This window comes from Quercus robur, chromosome 6 (genome assembly GCF_932294415.1).
Source record: "Quercus robur chromosome 6, dhQueRobu3.1, whole genome shotgun sequence".
NCBI lineage: Eukaryota > Viridiplantae > Streptophyta > Magnoliopsida > Fagales > Fagaceae > Quercus > Quercus robur.
This window is the reverse complement of record NC_065539.1, coordinates 26,499,725-26,516,177: the sequence shown is the minus strand read 5'-3', so window position 1 is coordinate 26,516,177 and position 16,453 is coordinate 26,499,725. Positions and strand designations below refer to the sequence as shown.

Below are 16,453 nucleotides of genomic sequence, written 5' to 3'. Positions count from 1 at the left end.
AAAAAAAAAAAAAAAAAAAAAAAAAAAACCTAAATTACCATTCCTTCGTTCCAATTTATTTGTTCTGTTTCAAAAATCTAACTTTTTAAGGAAACATCATTTATTGTCTTGTTTGCTGTATAAAAATGTATAAGTTTCCAAAACTACTCTTAAATTTATTTATCAAAAAAAAAAAATTGAAAATAAAGTAGAGGCATAATAGAAACATTAGTAAATTAATGGTTTTTAATTTTAGAAACAAAACAATATTTTGAGACATTCCAAAATGGAATAAAGAGCAAACAAATTAGGACTGAAAGAGTAGTTTGCTTCAATTAATATAATAAGGATGACAATATTTGACATGACTCGCAAACACGACATAGTTTATTGTGAGTTAGTGTTTAGTGTAAATGAGTTTATATTAAAGTAGATTGACACATTTTAATACAATTAATAAATAGGTCAATTTCTTATTGGATTCTCAAAAAAAAAAAAAAAAAGGTCAATTTCTTATTGACTTGTGTTGTAACTCACAATCATCTCAAAATGACCGATTCATACAAATAAATATCATTTTTATCTTACATAATTTTGAATTTTAAATGTAATTGGGTAATTAAAATAATTTTAATGATTAGTTTTTGATAAGTTCTATATTGAATCTCTAAAGTCCATAACCCATTAATCCAAAACGAAGGGGGAAATATATACACACACTAATAAGAGAATTCTCCTGTTTCGTCTTCAATTTTTGGTATATCAAAATATCTTCATACAAATTCTAAAATAACATACCTTTTGGTTTAATTTTTTTTCTACAAAAAACAAAAAAGGTTAAAAAAGCAATACTATTCACGTACCAAAAAAAAAAAAAAAAAAACCCACTATCTCACATAAAAACTACCCATTCTTATCCCGTATTCAATTGTCTGATTCTTATTTGTATTTGTTGTCCTTTTGAATTCAAATACTTCAATTATATTTTAGGCTTTTTATTAAATCTTCTTCATTCCGCCTAAAACTTAAGACACTATCTCTATTTCATTTTTAAACATTATTCTATGTTACCTTACCTTTATTTATTTATTAAATACAGTATATCACTTTTAAACATTATAACACTAAACCATAAAAACAAATAAATAAATAAAGCATTATTGCACATGCAAAGTGCCTATGATAAGTCTAGTACTATATATAAGAGGATTCCCCTCTTTGAACTAGACTTTTGCGTGGTTCAAAAATACCTTCATTAATGAAGGATAACTTCTCTTAAAAATAAGATCATAAGTTTCATTTTAAATTTAAAAAGAGAACTCCTAAAATTTAAAAAATTAAAATAAAAAAAAAAATTCCCTTCACCTTCATCTTTTTATTTCCTAAAATTTAGCCTTTTATTCTTTTTCATTCAAATAAAAGTAAAACACCTCCAATTTAAAAATATTAAAAAAAAAATTCTAAAATTTAGCATTTTTTCCCCCACACGTTCACCTTATTTTTGCTACCCAAACTTTTCTTTATATCACTTCACTTTCAAACACACGTTAAAAAAAAAAAAAAAAATATATATATATATATATATATATGTACAAATATTGCTTATCTCTAAAATTTATCCTTTTTATTTGTTTGAAAAATAAAAATAGATGCAAATTTTTAATAGATGAAACACACGCACACATATGTATATATATATATATATATATATATATATATATATATATATAAGTTGGATATCCAAAAATTCATTCAATTTGTATATTGTATGGTTCAGAAATACTCTTAAATCTTGAGGACAATTCGGTAAAAATATATTTCCAACTCGACTTAAAATGCCTACAAATAGGGCACTCCTACTAATCCATGTCTTCAAAACAAACTTATCTAAAATTTAAATTAAAAAAAAAAAAAAAAAAAAAAAAAAAAAACTGCATCACACGCACAAAGCACGTGTGATGAGGCTAGTACTCTATTAGATGCAGGCTTGCTTCACAAAGGCTAGCACCTTGCTCCTTACACCCCTTTTGTGCCCTAGGTTATAGTGCCACAAAGATCAAATGAGAAATCTTCATTCAAGTAAAAGCAAAATGGATTAATACGATTTCATTAGCCGTCATCCTCCAATGTTAAGGTCCTAAAAAACAACTCTATCTCTTCTAAAAGTCTCTTATTCCCGCAATGTAACCCTCTAGAATCCATATCTAGAGATGAATCGGATGACATCAAGTGAATGAGATACTCACAAACTTCTTCCAAATCATGTGGGGTGGTAGCCATCTTCTTCATATGCTTATCTGCTCGATCATCTTTAGTATTGTCAGCATACTTATGTTTTCTGCATTCCTGCAATATCAACAAGATCATAAATATGTAATTAGAGTTGTTAGCTATCATCCTTTTTATTACAATATCTTTGGTTGTTTTTTCCTTCTGATCTCAACTTTCAAGGAGTTGAATGCTATCAAGTCTTAAAATTAAGGTATAATGACAGCGAGACAATAGTGACAGTTAAACCAAATAAACCATGGTAATGCACAAATGTTATGGGTAAAACAAAAAGAACAACTAATCATTTTGTTTCAATGATATATTAATAAGTGTGTAGCATAAAAGCATGTGAATCATGTGACAGGAGCAGGATAGATGTAAAAAAGGAAAGTTTTACAAGATTGCTATAAGACCGATAGCTATATTTGAATGAATCCCACTACTAAGAAACAACACTTTCATAAAACAAATATAGCTGAAATGAAAATGAAACAATAGATGGTGAAAATATATAAAAGATGCAAAATGAAGAAATCAATTAAAGATAGGGATGGCTCCCATTGATGAAAAGATAACAAAGAGTCGCTTGAGATAGTTTGGTCATATGCAAAGGATAGCAAATAATGCCTTAGTGAGGAAGAGTAATTTGATTCAAATTGAGTGAATGAAAGAGGAAGAACTATAATAAAACTAGTAGAAGTCATAGAATGGGACGTGTTAATTAAGGAGGAGATAAAGAGTAAAATTTCTATAGAATTGAATGGCAGAAAAGAATACATGTGAACAACAGCAATTAGTCTGTTGGGACTAAGGCTTTGTTGTTGCTGCTGGTATATTGATTAGTGCACTTTGAACCAAGAAGACAACCCAAAGAAAAGCAAAAGGAACAGAAAAACATGATATAGAACAAGGAATTGTCACCTGGAGCACCCGATGCAGATCAGCAATTTGTTCAGTCTTCAGGAACCCTGAATTCAGTAGCTCTCGAAACAAAAATACAATCTCTGTGCTTAGATTACTAGCTGAAAGGTTTTTAACTATGCCAGATATGCAGGTAGCATCAAAAATGGATCTCATCCACTCAGGAATCTTCTGGAGTTTTAGCAATGCCACAGCCACATGAATTGCAGGCTTGTGATGATTAATAAAAGATTTTGATGCTAAGCATGGAGCCGCCAAAGACATTGCCAACTCTTCTACAATCAGCCTACAACTGATCTTTTCAATCATTGTTGTCTCCTGCATGTCCAGCTTTTCCCACCCCAAAATTATTGATAGGCAGAGGCCACAGTTCAAAGCCACTCTGAGATCGCTATAAAAAATTAAGCCTTCTAACACAGCAATTACAGACTTGAGGTACCCCATGGTACATTTCACTTCCAACTGCATTTTATATCGTTGGTCTGATAATCTGGTAAGCGACTCCAACAGGCTGTAGGAAGCAACAAGTTTGACCAGAGGAGACCCAAAATGCATGAGTCTGCATAGGTCATGGCAACAGATGCCAGTGAATGACAGTGGCTGTGTCCCATTTGGTGGATCAAAGAACTTTTGCCAGTCCATAAACCCTGGTAGAACAACAGGCAAACTAGAGCAACCAAAAAATAAATGTTAGTTTCAACAACATAAAATCATACTAATGTATTAAATGGGAGGTACTGACCTTCTTAAAGAGAAGTAATTTAGTAAAAGCAAAAATATCAAAATTTCTCCTTTGCTTGTTCCCTCATCATGATCAACCAATGCAGGCCCTATGAAGCTGGCAGCACAGTTGATTGCAGAGACCAGAGAAGTATTATACATAATAGTTTTTGCAGTTTCTACAAGTATCCCATTGGTGGAGTGGTACAAAATCAGGGAAAATATTCCAATTACTAAGAGACTTTGATGATTCCACCTATCTGCTACCTCTGAGAGGTTAAAGTAGTCCATTAACTACAAAATAAAGTGTATTTTCTGATTAATTTCACACAACTGCAAGCAAACTAGAGTTGGTCAAAGTTAAATTATTCACCTTCATGGTCACTGCAAGCCAATATTCATCATCAGAAAGAATTTCAGGCTGCACCAAACTTAAAATGTTAAAACTCAGAACTGAGGTGGCCATTAATATTGTTGGGGAAGATGCATAGCTTGAATCATAATAAAGAGTGTAGATTGCCTTCCCTATGCCATGCAAACATAATTGGTCTGAAGCAGCTGGAAAGATGTTAATAATAATCTGCATGAGATTAGCCACTGAAATTATGTCGTGCTCTTGGCCTTCATCCTTGGCAAGCTGTATCAACAAGCAAACCAAAATTGTTGCTCCATAGTTATCTCCTGATGCTACTAGCTCTGCAAATGCTTGTGCATTTAGAACTCGATCATTTCTTCCATGGACGATGATGTCAGTCCCATTTGAGATATTGCTCCTGCAGAATTGCAGAACCTGATAAGACAATTGCTTGCTTATTTTCTCTTGTTGAAACAACCATTTTAAAGACACTGAGTGAACTATTGCACAAGGCAAATCCCATTCATTTTCAGTCAATAGCTGGAATAGGATCCTCTCAGCTTTCAAACTGTATGGAATTTGGGAGGACATGCTGGCAAGACCCCGAAAAAGACCATAAAGATTAACCACTCGCATCAGTGCCAGTGAATTGGTAGCCCCAGATTGTAAATCACTACTATTAACTAGAAGATACTGCTCTAGTGAAGCTAAAACCGATTTCTCATCTGCAAGTCTGGAAAAGAAGATACTTAAAATGTAAGGAAAGAAAGATGACAAGTATATTCTTAAAACAGAAATATGTTATGCAACAGATGTATGCAAAACTCCTCTTGCATGCTTATAGAACCCACTTTCATGGACCCCACATACATGTGATAAAGACGTTGCATATACCCGTTACATAAGGTGCCACCTCCTCAAATATGAGTATAAGAACGAGATGAAGTGTCAAGAGCTCAATAACCTTTCATCATGTAAAGAACTGGTATATAATATCACCAAAATGGCAGACTGACAAGAAGACAATTCCAAATTATGAGAGCTCTTTTGCCCAAGTAAAAATAACATATCTACAGGATCGGATGGAAGATATAAGGCAGCATCTCTAATGGGTTGCCCAGAATCATTTCCCAGAAGAACGTCCACAAGTGAACTGAGCATCAGAAATACTCTGCATTTCATTTTTTCCGTGGGATATAAGCCTAGACATCCAAATGAGAAACTGAACCAAGATGTTGAAACCAGGGTCTTTGCAAGCTCCATTGCTTGGATATCAGAATCCTGAAGCAGTAATGAATGAAAAGTTTCCAGCACCCCAAGGACGATCTCCTCCTCCATTTCATTGATGGCTGTTACAACCCAAGGTAATAAATGTGTTGTGCATACGTCCACCACAGAATTTCGTATTTCCATGTTACAGGACTCGGCAAAGCTTTCTTCATGACCATACAGATACGCCTCTTTAAGTAGGTATAAGGAATGCAAAAGTTGTCCAGGATGTTTTTCAGAGATGTCTAGACAGGCTAAAACAGCATGTTTAGATGCTTCTTGCACTGGTCTTGCCAGATTTGGTGTCCCGTGGGAAGAAGAAAACTTCATTAGAGCTACAAAGACTGAGCAGATCAGTATAAATGTCTCAGGAAGCATGCCCATCCTCCCCTCGGTATGCTTTTTAAGCATCCCTGTTAAAGCAAGAACTAACTCTTCTATTTGAGAAGTGGATAACATCCCCAGGCAATCAGAAACATAGTTCCATATGAGCTTTAGAGTCTGACTTTGAACAGGATGAAGAGGAACTTCAGCTACATAATGTACTACTGGAATCAGAGTTGCAAACCCAACAAGCAGCCTTTGTTTGAAAGCTTGCTCTGCTGTTGACAAGAGATCAAGTACCTGAATGCAAGAGCTGACAACTGGATCCTTATATTCTGTTCGTCAATAGAGAAAGTCATTACCACAAAACTAGAGTTTGCAGGACAATAAATTCACTTTTAATATTTTAAAATTTGAAAAATATATATATAGAGACCTAAAAAGTATACAAACTGCACAAGGCTGATACACATTAATTCATTTAGCTAGGAGATATTTGGAAAATAATATAATTAGAATCAAGTTTTCCAAGAACAATTTTTTTAATGAGAAATATTGAGGCAGACTAGACAGGATATGCAAAATTTTCCACGAACTGAACAATTGATTTGATTTGATCAATCATTGCCTGTTTAAAAGGCAGCATCTCTGGTTACAGCAGCTACTCTAACAATTCATGTTAAATTATGCAGAGTACCTTTTGCTTTTTGTTTGAATTAATATGCAATGTAAGTTCACCTGACAATCTAAGTATTTCAAACACATAATCTGCAATATTTTCTTCCACCAGGACTTGGGTCTGCTGTCTTGAAGCACCTTCGCAAGACAAATAATGAAACAGTAAATATAGTGTGCTCTGTTGGACTTGTCTGTCTGACGAAAGCAATGGACCTTTGATGGCCTCAGCAAAAATGATATTCAAACGAGGCCCATCTTTTCCATCTTCTGGTCCTTGCATGAAGTTATCTGCTTCATATAGAACAATGCTGCTTGCCTCATTTGCATTCACCTTAGCGAAAAACCCTCTCTGAGCGAAAACCGTCAAAAGTGCTAAGCAAGAATGATTTGAAAACTGTTAGTTGAAAGAAACAATCATATTGATGAAAATGAAATGATCATGACTCAACAATGATATAGTAGCATCTGGACTGGTGAGTTTTTCATTTGTGTCAAAGAGTAACTGCTGCTTGTGGCTATATAGTATTCAACAAGTTTTGCCTTATAGTTGAGTCCAATATATGGACCAGAAGTTTCTGGAGTTCACCCGAGTTTTTAGAGCTAGCTTGAAAAATTTTAGTATCTCAAAAATCACGTTAACATTTAATACACAAGATCCTATAATCCTGTTGTTATGGCTTCAAAGATGTCTTTGATGAAACTTACTACTTGTTTATGAGCCAGTTAAATCAAATGCTTGCCAATGACCTTTAGGTAAGATGGCACTTTCCAGTGTTTCCAACGGAGACATTTAGAGTTTAAATCCTCCCAAACCCACTTGAAATGTGTCAAAGAAAAATTAAATAAAATTGCTTTTGTGCCATGTTAAATATTCATGTCAAAACTAAAAAGACCTTCACATCACCATCTAATAATATCATGATGATTTAGTGATAACACCAAAATCGAAAAGGCTCTTGGCATTTGATCCTGACCAAAATGGTGGACTGGTCACATCTTGCTACCTCTCCAGCTAGAGTTCCCAAAGGAAATAAGAAATTGAATGTGCAAGAAACGAAGAAAGAGATGACAAACCTAGACAATTCAATCGGACGTCATCAACTTGGGTCTTGATGAGGGCATCCACCACCAGGTGCAAGAGCTTAGGACAAAAGGCTAATAAAACATCAGTTCCATCACCATCTTCTGATGCATATTGGAAGATAGAAACTTTGTACAGAGCAAACAGGATTTCCCCCCGGATCTCCTCACTGTCATAAAAAGGAATTTTTTTTTTTTTTTTTTTTTAAGTATAATACTAAAAAATTCTCACAAATCCAGTTCCAGGCTGCTTTTTTTTTTTTTTCTTTTTTTGTTTGTTTATTACCTTGGCAATTGAAGACCTGCAACAAGATTGGAAACAAGGCCATATTTATCTTTGATGTGGGCGTACAGATTATTCGTCTCACAGTTCAAAAGAACCCCTAAGCAGTGAAGCTATTCATAGAAATGGAGTGTGGGTCAGTCAGTAATGTTTAAATAATTAAATTCCCACAATTCTTCTACACTATTTAAACTTACAATCTGTAATTTATCATAGTATTAAAGCACGAGATCCTTAATTTAAACCTTGTCTTCATCCTACCTTTCATTTAAATTGAAGGGGAGTCAAGAGAAAGTGTTAGAATTACTAGATAAATAATTACATTTACCATTTCCTCTAACCCTAACCATTGATAAATTTATTTTAAGATCCTAATGCATAATTTTTATTTGTTATATTTCTTATTGCATTCTTTTTTAGCACATCATCTAAAACACATCAAATAATTTTTTATTTTTTTTTTTTTTTTATAATAAGCAACACATCATATTATATATATATAATTAAAGTCAAAGAAGCACAATCAAAATTCAAATTAGTTTATTATTGTTGTCTAATTTTGAGGCATGTATGTATCCAATTTAACTTTATAAAAATCACTACTATTATTGAATTTTTTTTCTATTATGTGTAAGCATCTAGTTATATTATTATATTATACAATGAATCAATGAGTAGAAGAAGGCAGATAATCAAGTAAAAAGCAAAATTGAAAATACCGTAAACAGTTGGGGTCGAGTCCAGGCTAACGCGCGGGAAGCGAGGTGGTGGGAAAGTGTAGCAACGAAATGAGCAGAGAAGGATTCGGATTCGGATGAGAGTTTGAGGATGAGATTTATGAGCTGATTGGCTATGGGTTGATCGTCGAAGGAAGATAGAGCTTTGAGGAGAGGAGAGACGAGGAAGTGAAAATGGGAGGAGGAGATGAGAAATTGAGAGATTTGAGAGAGAGCGTAGGAAACGTGGAGAGTAGGAGAGAGAGGGTTGGAGATGAGGTTGGAGAAGCAGAGGAGACAAATAGATCCTCCTCCTTCGCCTTGTTGGCTTTGGAGATTCAGTGTGGATCGGTGACCTTCACAGCATACTTGTGCTAATTCTTCTCTATTCGCTTCTTCTTCTTCTTCTTCAAGGTCTGGTTGTTTCTGTGAATCGTAGCAGAACAACATTTCTGTGCTTCTCACTTCTCACTTCTCTCAGAGAATTTTGATTTTGCTTTTTTGAAATTTTTGGCGCGAGGCTGAGGATATAATAATATATGACCACCATTTTTTTTTTTTCATTTTAAATACCAAAAAAAAAAAAAAATGCTTTACATTTTCAACAGAAGGACCTAAAAATGCTTTTCACTTACAAAAAACTAATAATAATAATAATCCATATCATATCAATTGTTTGCACCAAATTGGTGCAACAATAATTTAATTATTTTTATCTACTTATCCTTTATCCCTCTTTCTCAATATATATATATGTATATATAAACTTCTTCTTCCTTTTTTTTCCTTTATCAAATTTTTTGAGAGAACTTATTAAACTTATCCTTTATTAAAGTTTAATTATGGTTATCAACTTTTCTTCTTTCTTTTTTTCCTTTTTTTTTTTTTCAATTTCTATTGTAAAACGAATATAAATTTGATCAACTACACCAAAAAAAAAAAAAAAAATTCTATTACGGGTCCATTAAAATAAAGACATCCAAGTTCATTATAAATCTTTTTTCTTTTTCTTTTTTTTGTTAACGTTTATAATATTATGAACTTATTAAAATCGTTTACTCATTACTGCCTTCCTTGATCTTAAGATACATAATATATTATATAAGAGTTGTGTTAATAGTTGCTTTTCGCCATTTGTTAATAAATTATTTTATAATAGTTTTAATACAATTTTTATGAGAAATATAAAATAGTCAGTTTTTTTTTTCTTTTTTCATAAAAAGTTTCTAAAATTATTTTCTAAACCAATACTTTTAGGACATCCATTAACTATCTAATTAAATAGTTGAAGTAAAAACAATAATCTGTGTGTGTGTGTATATATATATATATATATATATATATATATATATGATACACAAAAAATCAGTAGACTGAATGCTCCAGGTTTCAATGGGCTAGCGATTACTTGGAAGGCTTGAAAAGAAAGAAACACAAAATCAAAGGTGACTGGAGTGAACCGGCCAAGAACCCTCCGATACTTAAGTTAGTTTTCTCTCTAGAACTCAAGAATTTCAACTTTGAGGGTCGTGGAAACTTACTTTCATTTGATGTGGATGAATCCTTATATAGTGAGTTTTGGAGTGGTTACTTGTTTGGTAACTTCCTCAATGTGTATGGAAGTTAGAAGGCTCAAACTTAACTTCCATAAGTACTATAAAAGTTAGAAAGTTTAATCTTATCTTTTACAACTGCTGTTAGAAGTTAATAACTTAGTGGGAAGTTATAACGATGAACAAGGATTTTGCTCATACTTTTAAATAGTAGAACGTGGTCCAAATTATAAGCTTTTATACGTAAATCCATTCTAAAAATTTTCTAAGTGTTGAGGGGTCGTCTAGGTGTTCCCCTGATGGACGATCTTTATACCCACGGACAACCTCCTAGCGGTGGACAACCTTCTTATGTTGGGTTAACCTTTTTGGTCCTGGACAACTATATGGACGAACTGGAGATGGTCTGATTTTTAGCTCACCATTAATATATATATATATATATATATATATATATATATATCTAAAAACTGAAGCATAGTATTTATTATTGAAATGGCCACATCATCCACATATTTCTAACACTTTCTCTCTCATTTTTAACTATTTTTCTCCTTATTAATTTCTCACCTTACAATTACATTTCCCTTCACTTTTACATTTTTTCTCCCCACTACTCTATACCTTAATGTTATAATTCCCTCATCCTTTTATCTTCCTTTTATTTTGACTCATTTTCTACCCATTTTATATACTATAAAATTTTGGTATTCTCTCTTCCATTCAATTGATATTTTGCCCACACAAAAAGGTGAATACTTTATCTCCCTCTCTTTATTTTTATTTTTTAATTTCTTTTGGTAGAATTTTAATTCTTTATTGCATTTCTATTTTCAGTTGATAAATATTTGTGTTGAACTCTACTTTTAGTTGATGCAATTAAGTTGTATTTTAATTTGTTATTTTTTTTAATTGTTAGATGCTATCCTATAATCCTATGACATATATAGTATATAATAATATAATATTATTCTATTATGTAGTATGATTTGGATAATTTGGTGCTTACAACTATACATTTATTTTTGAGTATTCTTCTAGCTCACATTATTTCCCAAAAAAATGTGATTATAATCTCCTTAAGAGAATAAGGAAATTGAATAATTAATTTCAAATTGAAAAAAGTTTAGTTGTACCCCACCCCCCTCCCAAAAAAAAAAAAACATAACACACTATAACAAAAGTTTGAATGATAAAAACCACTTCAAAAAAGAAAAATATCAATCAAACACACCCAGTTTTCTCAAAAAAAAAAAAAAAAAAAAAAAAAAAAAAAAAACAATAGAATGATATATTTGTAGTGGTAGAGAGATGGAAAATACTTTTAGAAATAGTTCAATTTTTAAGGATAACAAATTATATTCAATAAATTTTAGATAATAAATTATATACTATACCACATTATAAAATAATGTATTGATTGCAAATTTTGACAAATCCACCGTTAGATTACATTATCTTCATAAATTCTTCATGCTTGCTAAATATCATGACAATCAAAGATCAATAATTATGTTATCAATGAAATGTCGAAAGTTCTAGTTTTTATAGTTTAAAATTATGTATCAAAGATGGGTTTATAGATTAAATATTAAATAAAGTTTGATCGGAATCAAATTTGGCATACGTGTTAAGAATATGTAATTTAATGGTGAGATTTTCAAATTATCAATCAAATAAAAATTTATTAGGTGATGTAACTTTAATCAATGTACCACTTAATATTTCTTTTATTAGTTGTGAATTTTGACAAATTCATTGTTGGATTACATTATCTTTATATATTTTTCATATTTGCAAAATTTTAAGGCAATAAAATTTCAATAAATATGTTACCAATGTAACATTTAAAGTTCAAGATTTTATAGTATAAAATAATGCATCAAATATGAGTTTTTGGATTAAATAGTAAATAAATTCTGAATGGCAAAAGATTTGACATACAGGTTAAGAACATAAAAAATATGTAATTCAACAGTGAGATTTTCAAATTATTAATCAAATAAAGAGTTATTAGGTGGTGCAACTTTAAACAATATTACACCACTTAATTTTTTTATTGGATGCAAATTTGTCAAATTTACCATTAGATTACATTATCTTCATATATTATCCGTGCCTATAAATTCCCAAAACAATAAAAAAAAAAAATCAATAACTATGTCGTTAATGAAATGTTTGAAGTTCAAGTTTTTATAGTTTAAAATTTTGCATCAAAGATGGGTTTATGAATTAAATAGTAAATAGAGTCCAATTGGCATGATATTTGGCATGCATGTTATAACATAAAGAATATTTTCAAATTATTAATCAAATAAAAAGCTATTAAATTTTCAATCATCATAATTTTTTTTTTTTTAGAGAGTTTCAACCTATAATGTCCGCTCCTGAAAATAGCTCTATCATCAAACAAAGACACCAATCAGTTTTTGGTATAGATGGGGATTAAACCACAGATTTCTTATACACATCATTAGAGACTTTACTAATTGAGTTAACTGGCCCACTCATAATTTTATATTCAAATATAATAAAACTTATCCATTATATGGCATGTTTAGAACAAATAACTCAATATATGTTTGTATTTCAATAATTTAATTAATATAAAACTTTATTAAAGTCTCAAATGGCTCACTTAAATTTTAAAATATTTTTAACATATGATTTTCCTTCATATAAAATTTTTAATTAAATGCACCGGCATACTACTAGCCTTTTTTTTTTTTTTTTAATTTTATTATAGGAATTTATAAGGTTTAGTGACAAAATTTGTAGAACTATCCCTAGCATCACTAAAACAAAAAAACATACGATTGATAACTGCCACAACAATATAAGAGAAAAAGTATTTTTCCTTGCTAGCATATTTACAAACGCGGCCTAATACCCCCGCGTTTTGTAGTTATATCAGGAAAATGATACAGCTCATTCAACATTTTAGTATTAAAAAATAAAAAATAAAATCATCAAAATAACTTTATAATGGTGCTGCCCTAAATGTAAATTTTGAAATTTAGTTCTACTTATTTATGCAGTTCGAGAGATTTATTCTCTTTTATCTTATTTTATGATTGTTTATTGTGTGAAAAATGGGACGTACATAGAGTTCAAGTGATAGTTTGTTAACTGTATCTTTTGTAGTGCTATTCATGTTTGTGATTATACCACACCTCTGCCACCATATTGATTTTATATATATATACACACACTAGCCGCTAGCCCGTACGATGTTTGGGAAAACTATTGATTATGACTTATTATTTAATATAAATGTTTTACAAATATAACTTTTGTAACCTCTTCACTCTCAAAAAAAAAAAAAAAAAAACTTTTGTAACCTCTTTGATTACGTATTAAGATTCCAGTCTAAAAATTGCAATATGAAACATTAAATTACTAACTTTCTTTTTGTTTTAGCATTAATGTTTTCTTGGAAAATATCAATCAACAAAAAATTAAATAAAAATTAGTATTTAAAATATCAGTTTGTATTGTTTTCCAGAAATCTTTGTGATGATAGCCGAAACAATGATATTACTTATGACTATTATTAAGCCAAATGATATAGTTTAATGAATTTTATTTATTACAATATTTCAAAAAAGAAAATCATAATAAAGTGATGATCAGAATGGTTATTGAGGAAAAAATTATTCACATTTGGGTTTTCTTCCAAATAAACAAATATATTGGTGTATTTATAATTTTATACATCATGAAGCTTCTCCACTCCCAAGTCCAGCCACCATCCCACGTGATACCACATTCCAATGCTTTCGCCTTTTTATATTTCCTAGTCTCATTTAGTCATCTCACTATACCAGTTTGAAAACTCTACAGACTTACAAAGTACAAATGCAAGCCTTGAAGAAACCAGCGGAATGCTTCTTCGTCCATCCCAAGCCACAGCTAAATTCTTTCTTCTTCTTCTTCTTCTTCTTCTTTTTTCCCTCACAAATCATTTAGTAGCAAATCTAAAGTTTTATGTTTAATCATTGATGTGAGGAAAAATAAACATAGAACGAAATTAAGAATATTGATTTGAAAACACAAAGTGTCTCTCAGCTTTATGTCACATAAGAAATGATGGGATTTCAGCTTGTGGAGGAAGGATTCAACCCTTGAGGGACACGTGTCCTCTTCTGATCTTATTGGACAAGTTGGGACCTAATGGGAAGGGGCTCCAACTATTCAGTTGTTGCTGAAATTTCTGGTCAACTCACGTGACCTCCAGCGACTGGGATTTGTGTGTGGGCTGGGCTGGCTCAGTTGGGTTTTGTAGTTGAGCTCCTTTGGGCTTGGTTATCACTACAAAATGAAGAGTTTTGCCATGGGTGATATTCATGAGCTTTTATAAATCTTGTAAGAGAGGTATTTCTTGAGGGATGAATAATTATATTTCCCATGAGGGTGGGATTTAGTATATGTAAAACAAGAGTCAAAATAATATTTGCATTTTGTAAATATGTGCCAAAATAGAATTTTGGCTTCATGAAATAGGTGCCAAATTAATATTTGGGCTTTGTAAAATAAGTGCCAAATTAAAATTTGGACTTTGAGCATAAAGTAATGTTTTTGCCAAAAATAGTATTTTGAGCTTTGTGAAATAGTTGCCAAAATAGTTTTGGGCTTTATAAAATAAGTGCCAAATTAACATTTGGGTCTTGAGCATAAAGTAATTGTTTTTGCCACAATAATATTTTGGGCTTTGTAAAATAGTTGCCAAAATAGTTTTGGCCTTTATAAAATAGGTGCCAAATTAATATTTGGGCTTTGAGCATAAAGAAATTGTTTTTGCCAAAAATAGTATTTTGGGCTTTGTGAAATAATTGCCAAAATAGATTTGGGCTTTTGTAGGAATAGTTGCCAAATTATTATTTGGGCTTTGTAAGATTTTGTAAAAATATTGTCGTGTAGTAACGGACTTAGTAAAGATGTCGTGTAGCAACGAGTTTTGTAAAAGTGTCGTGTAGCAACGGGCTTTGTAAGAGTGCCATATAGCAACGGGCTTTTAGAGTGCCGTGTAGCAACGGGTTTTAGGGTGCCATGTAGCAATGGACTTTGTAAGAGTGCCATGTAGCAACGGGCTTTAGGGTGCCATTTAGCAACGGGCTTTGTAAGAGTGTCGTGTAGCAATGGGCTTTTTTTGGATTTTCCCCCAAGGTAAATGCTTTTGAGCTTTTTATAGAGATGGTATAATTTTGTGACCCAATATAGTGAGTATTTTTGTGAAAACCCAAGTTGGATAATATGTGGGCTATAATGGGTAATATTTGTGAGAGGGCCCAAGGCAATTTATGGGCTTTGTGTATGGAGTATTTGTGAAGGCCCAATAATATGGAGAATATTTGGGCAATATATATGGGGAATATTTATGTGAGCTCAAAATAATTTATAGGCTTGTGTGGGTATTTTTGTGAGTGGGCTAATGAAATTAAGGCCTGAAAATTTGTACCTCAACACACTTCAAAATCCATATTGATTACCGAATTTTTAAGATAATTTGCTCTAGGTGAAACTTTAGCATCAAAATTCCAAGAACTTTAATCAAATGAAGGCTCTATCACCAACATTTTGAAGAAATTGTATTATTTATTTTTTTAAAGTTTTGATCTTTGATTTTTAAGAAAAAAAAAATATTCCTCTCTCTAACACAATTTGCTTCTATCATATAACTTAAGGTAAGTTTTCCTTTTATTTTATTATCTATTTTTTTGTTTAATTTCAATGAATTAATTATTTCTTTAATTTACTTACGATACTCAACTAAATCTTGCATCACATAAGAGATTAAATCTGTATTTTTTCTTTAAAAAACCAAATCATGTCTAGAAAGATATATATATATATATATATATATATATATTACAGTTGAAATATTAATTACAGAACTAACATTAATATATAATTATAAGGGTAAATTACAACTTACCTGCCTGTGGTTTGACCAAAATTTAAATTGTCTACCCATGGTTTAAAATTTGACACTTTACCCACCTGAGATTTGACCGAAATTTAAGTTGTCTACCTGTGATTTAAAATCTCATGATGCAAGTTTTCTACTAGATTCTTTTTAATCTCATTTGATCTTGTATTTTTATGTTTTTTGTGTTTTTGGAGGAGAGAAACTTAAAAGCTGAGAAAAATTACATATTTAGTCATGTTTTTAACATAAGTGGGATATGGAACTCTAACTGAACTAACCTTAGGTAGGTAAAATGTCAAATTTCAAATCACAAGTAGGTAACTTAAATTTTGGTCAAACCACATGTAGATAAGTTGCAATTTGTCCTAATTAAAA

The 16,453-nt window shown here is 31.2% G+C and overlaps 1 protein-coding gene across 3 annotated transcripts; it reads right to left on the bottom strand.

The window, feature by feature from the left end:
• Positions 1 to 1,716: 1,716 nt before the first annotated feature.
• Positions 1,717 to 9,080, bottom strand: LOC126733406 (protein PUTATIVE RECOMBINATION INITIATION DEFECT 1). Of its 3 annotated transcripts, none has more exons than XM_050436705.1 (9): positions 8,600 to 9,080; positions 7,884 to 7,993; positions 7,592 to 7,767; positions 6,578 to 6,889; positions 5,211 to 6,174; positions 4,265 to 4,979; positions 3,914 to 4,185; positions 3,172 to 3,838; positions 1,717 to 2,325 (listed from the first exon to the last, which is right to left on the bottom strand). In XM_050436705.1, exons 1-9 carry the CDS (start codon positions 9,044 to 9,046, stop codon positions 2,089 to 2,091), a joined length of 3,900 nt encoding a protein of 1,299 aa, XP_050292662.1. In that variant the 5' UTR covers positions 9,047 to 9,080; the 3' UTR covers positions 1,717 to 2,088. The 3 variants fall into 3 exon arrangements, with proteins under 3 accessions (XP_050292662.1, XP_050292663.1, XP_050292664.1); XM_050436706.1 differs by having other exon boundaries at positions 4,265 to 4,664; XM_050436707.1 differs by having other exon boundaries at positions 7,592 to 7,672; positions 8,600 to 8,748.
• Between the last annotated feature and the right edge of the window lie 7,373 nt (positions 9,081 to 16,453).

Bases quoted from the DNA above. Each gene is read 5' to 3' on its own strand.
- LOC126733406 (XM_050436705.1), bottom strand. From the start codon at position 9,046: ATGTTGTTCTGCTACGATTCACAGAAACAACCAGACCTTGAAGAAGAA. The intron at 6,890-7,591 runs GTTTGTCATCTC...ATTCTTGCTTAG, and splicing joins CGTCCGATTGAATTGTCTAG to CACTTTTGACGGTTTTCGCT. The intron at 4,980-5,210 runs GTTATTGAGCTC...CTTCTTTTCCAG, and splicing joins AGTTCTTTACATGATGAAAG to ACTTGCAGATGAGAAATCGG.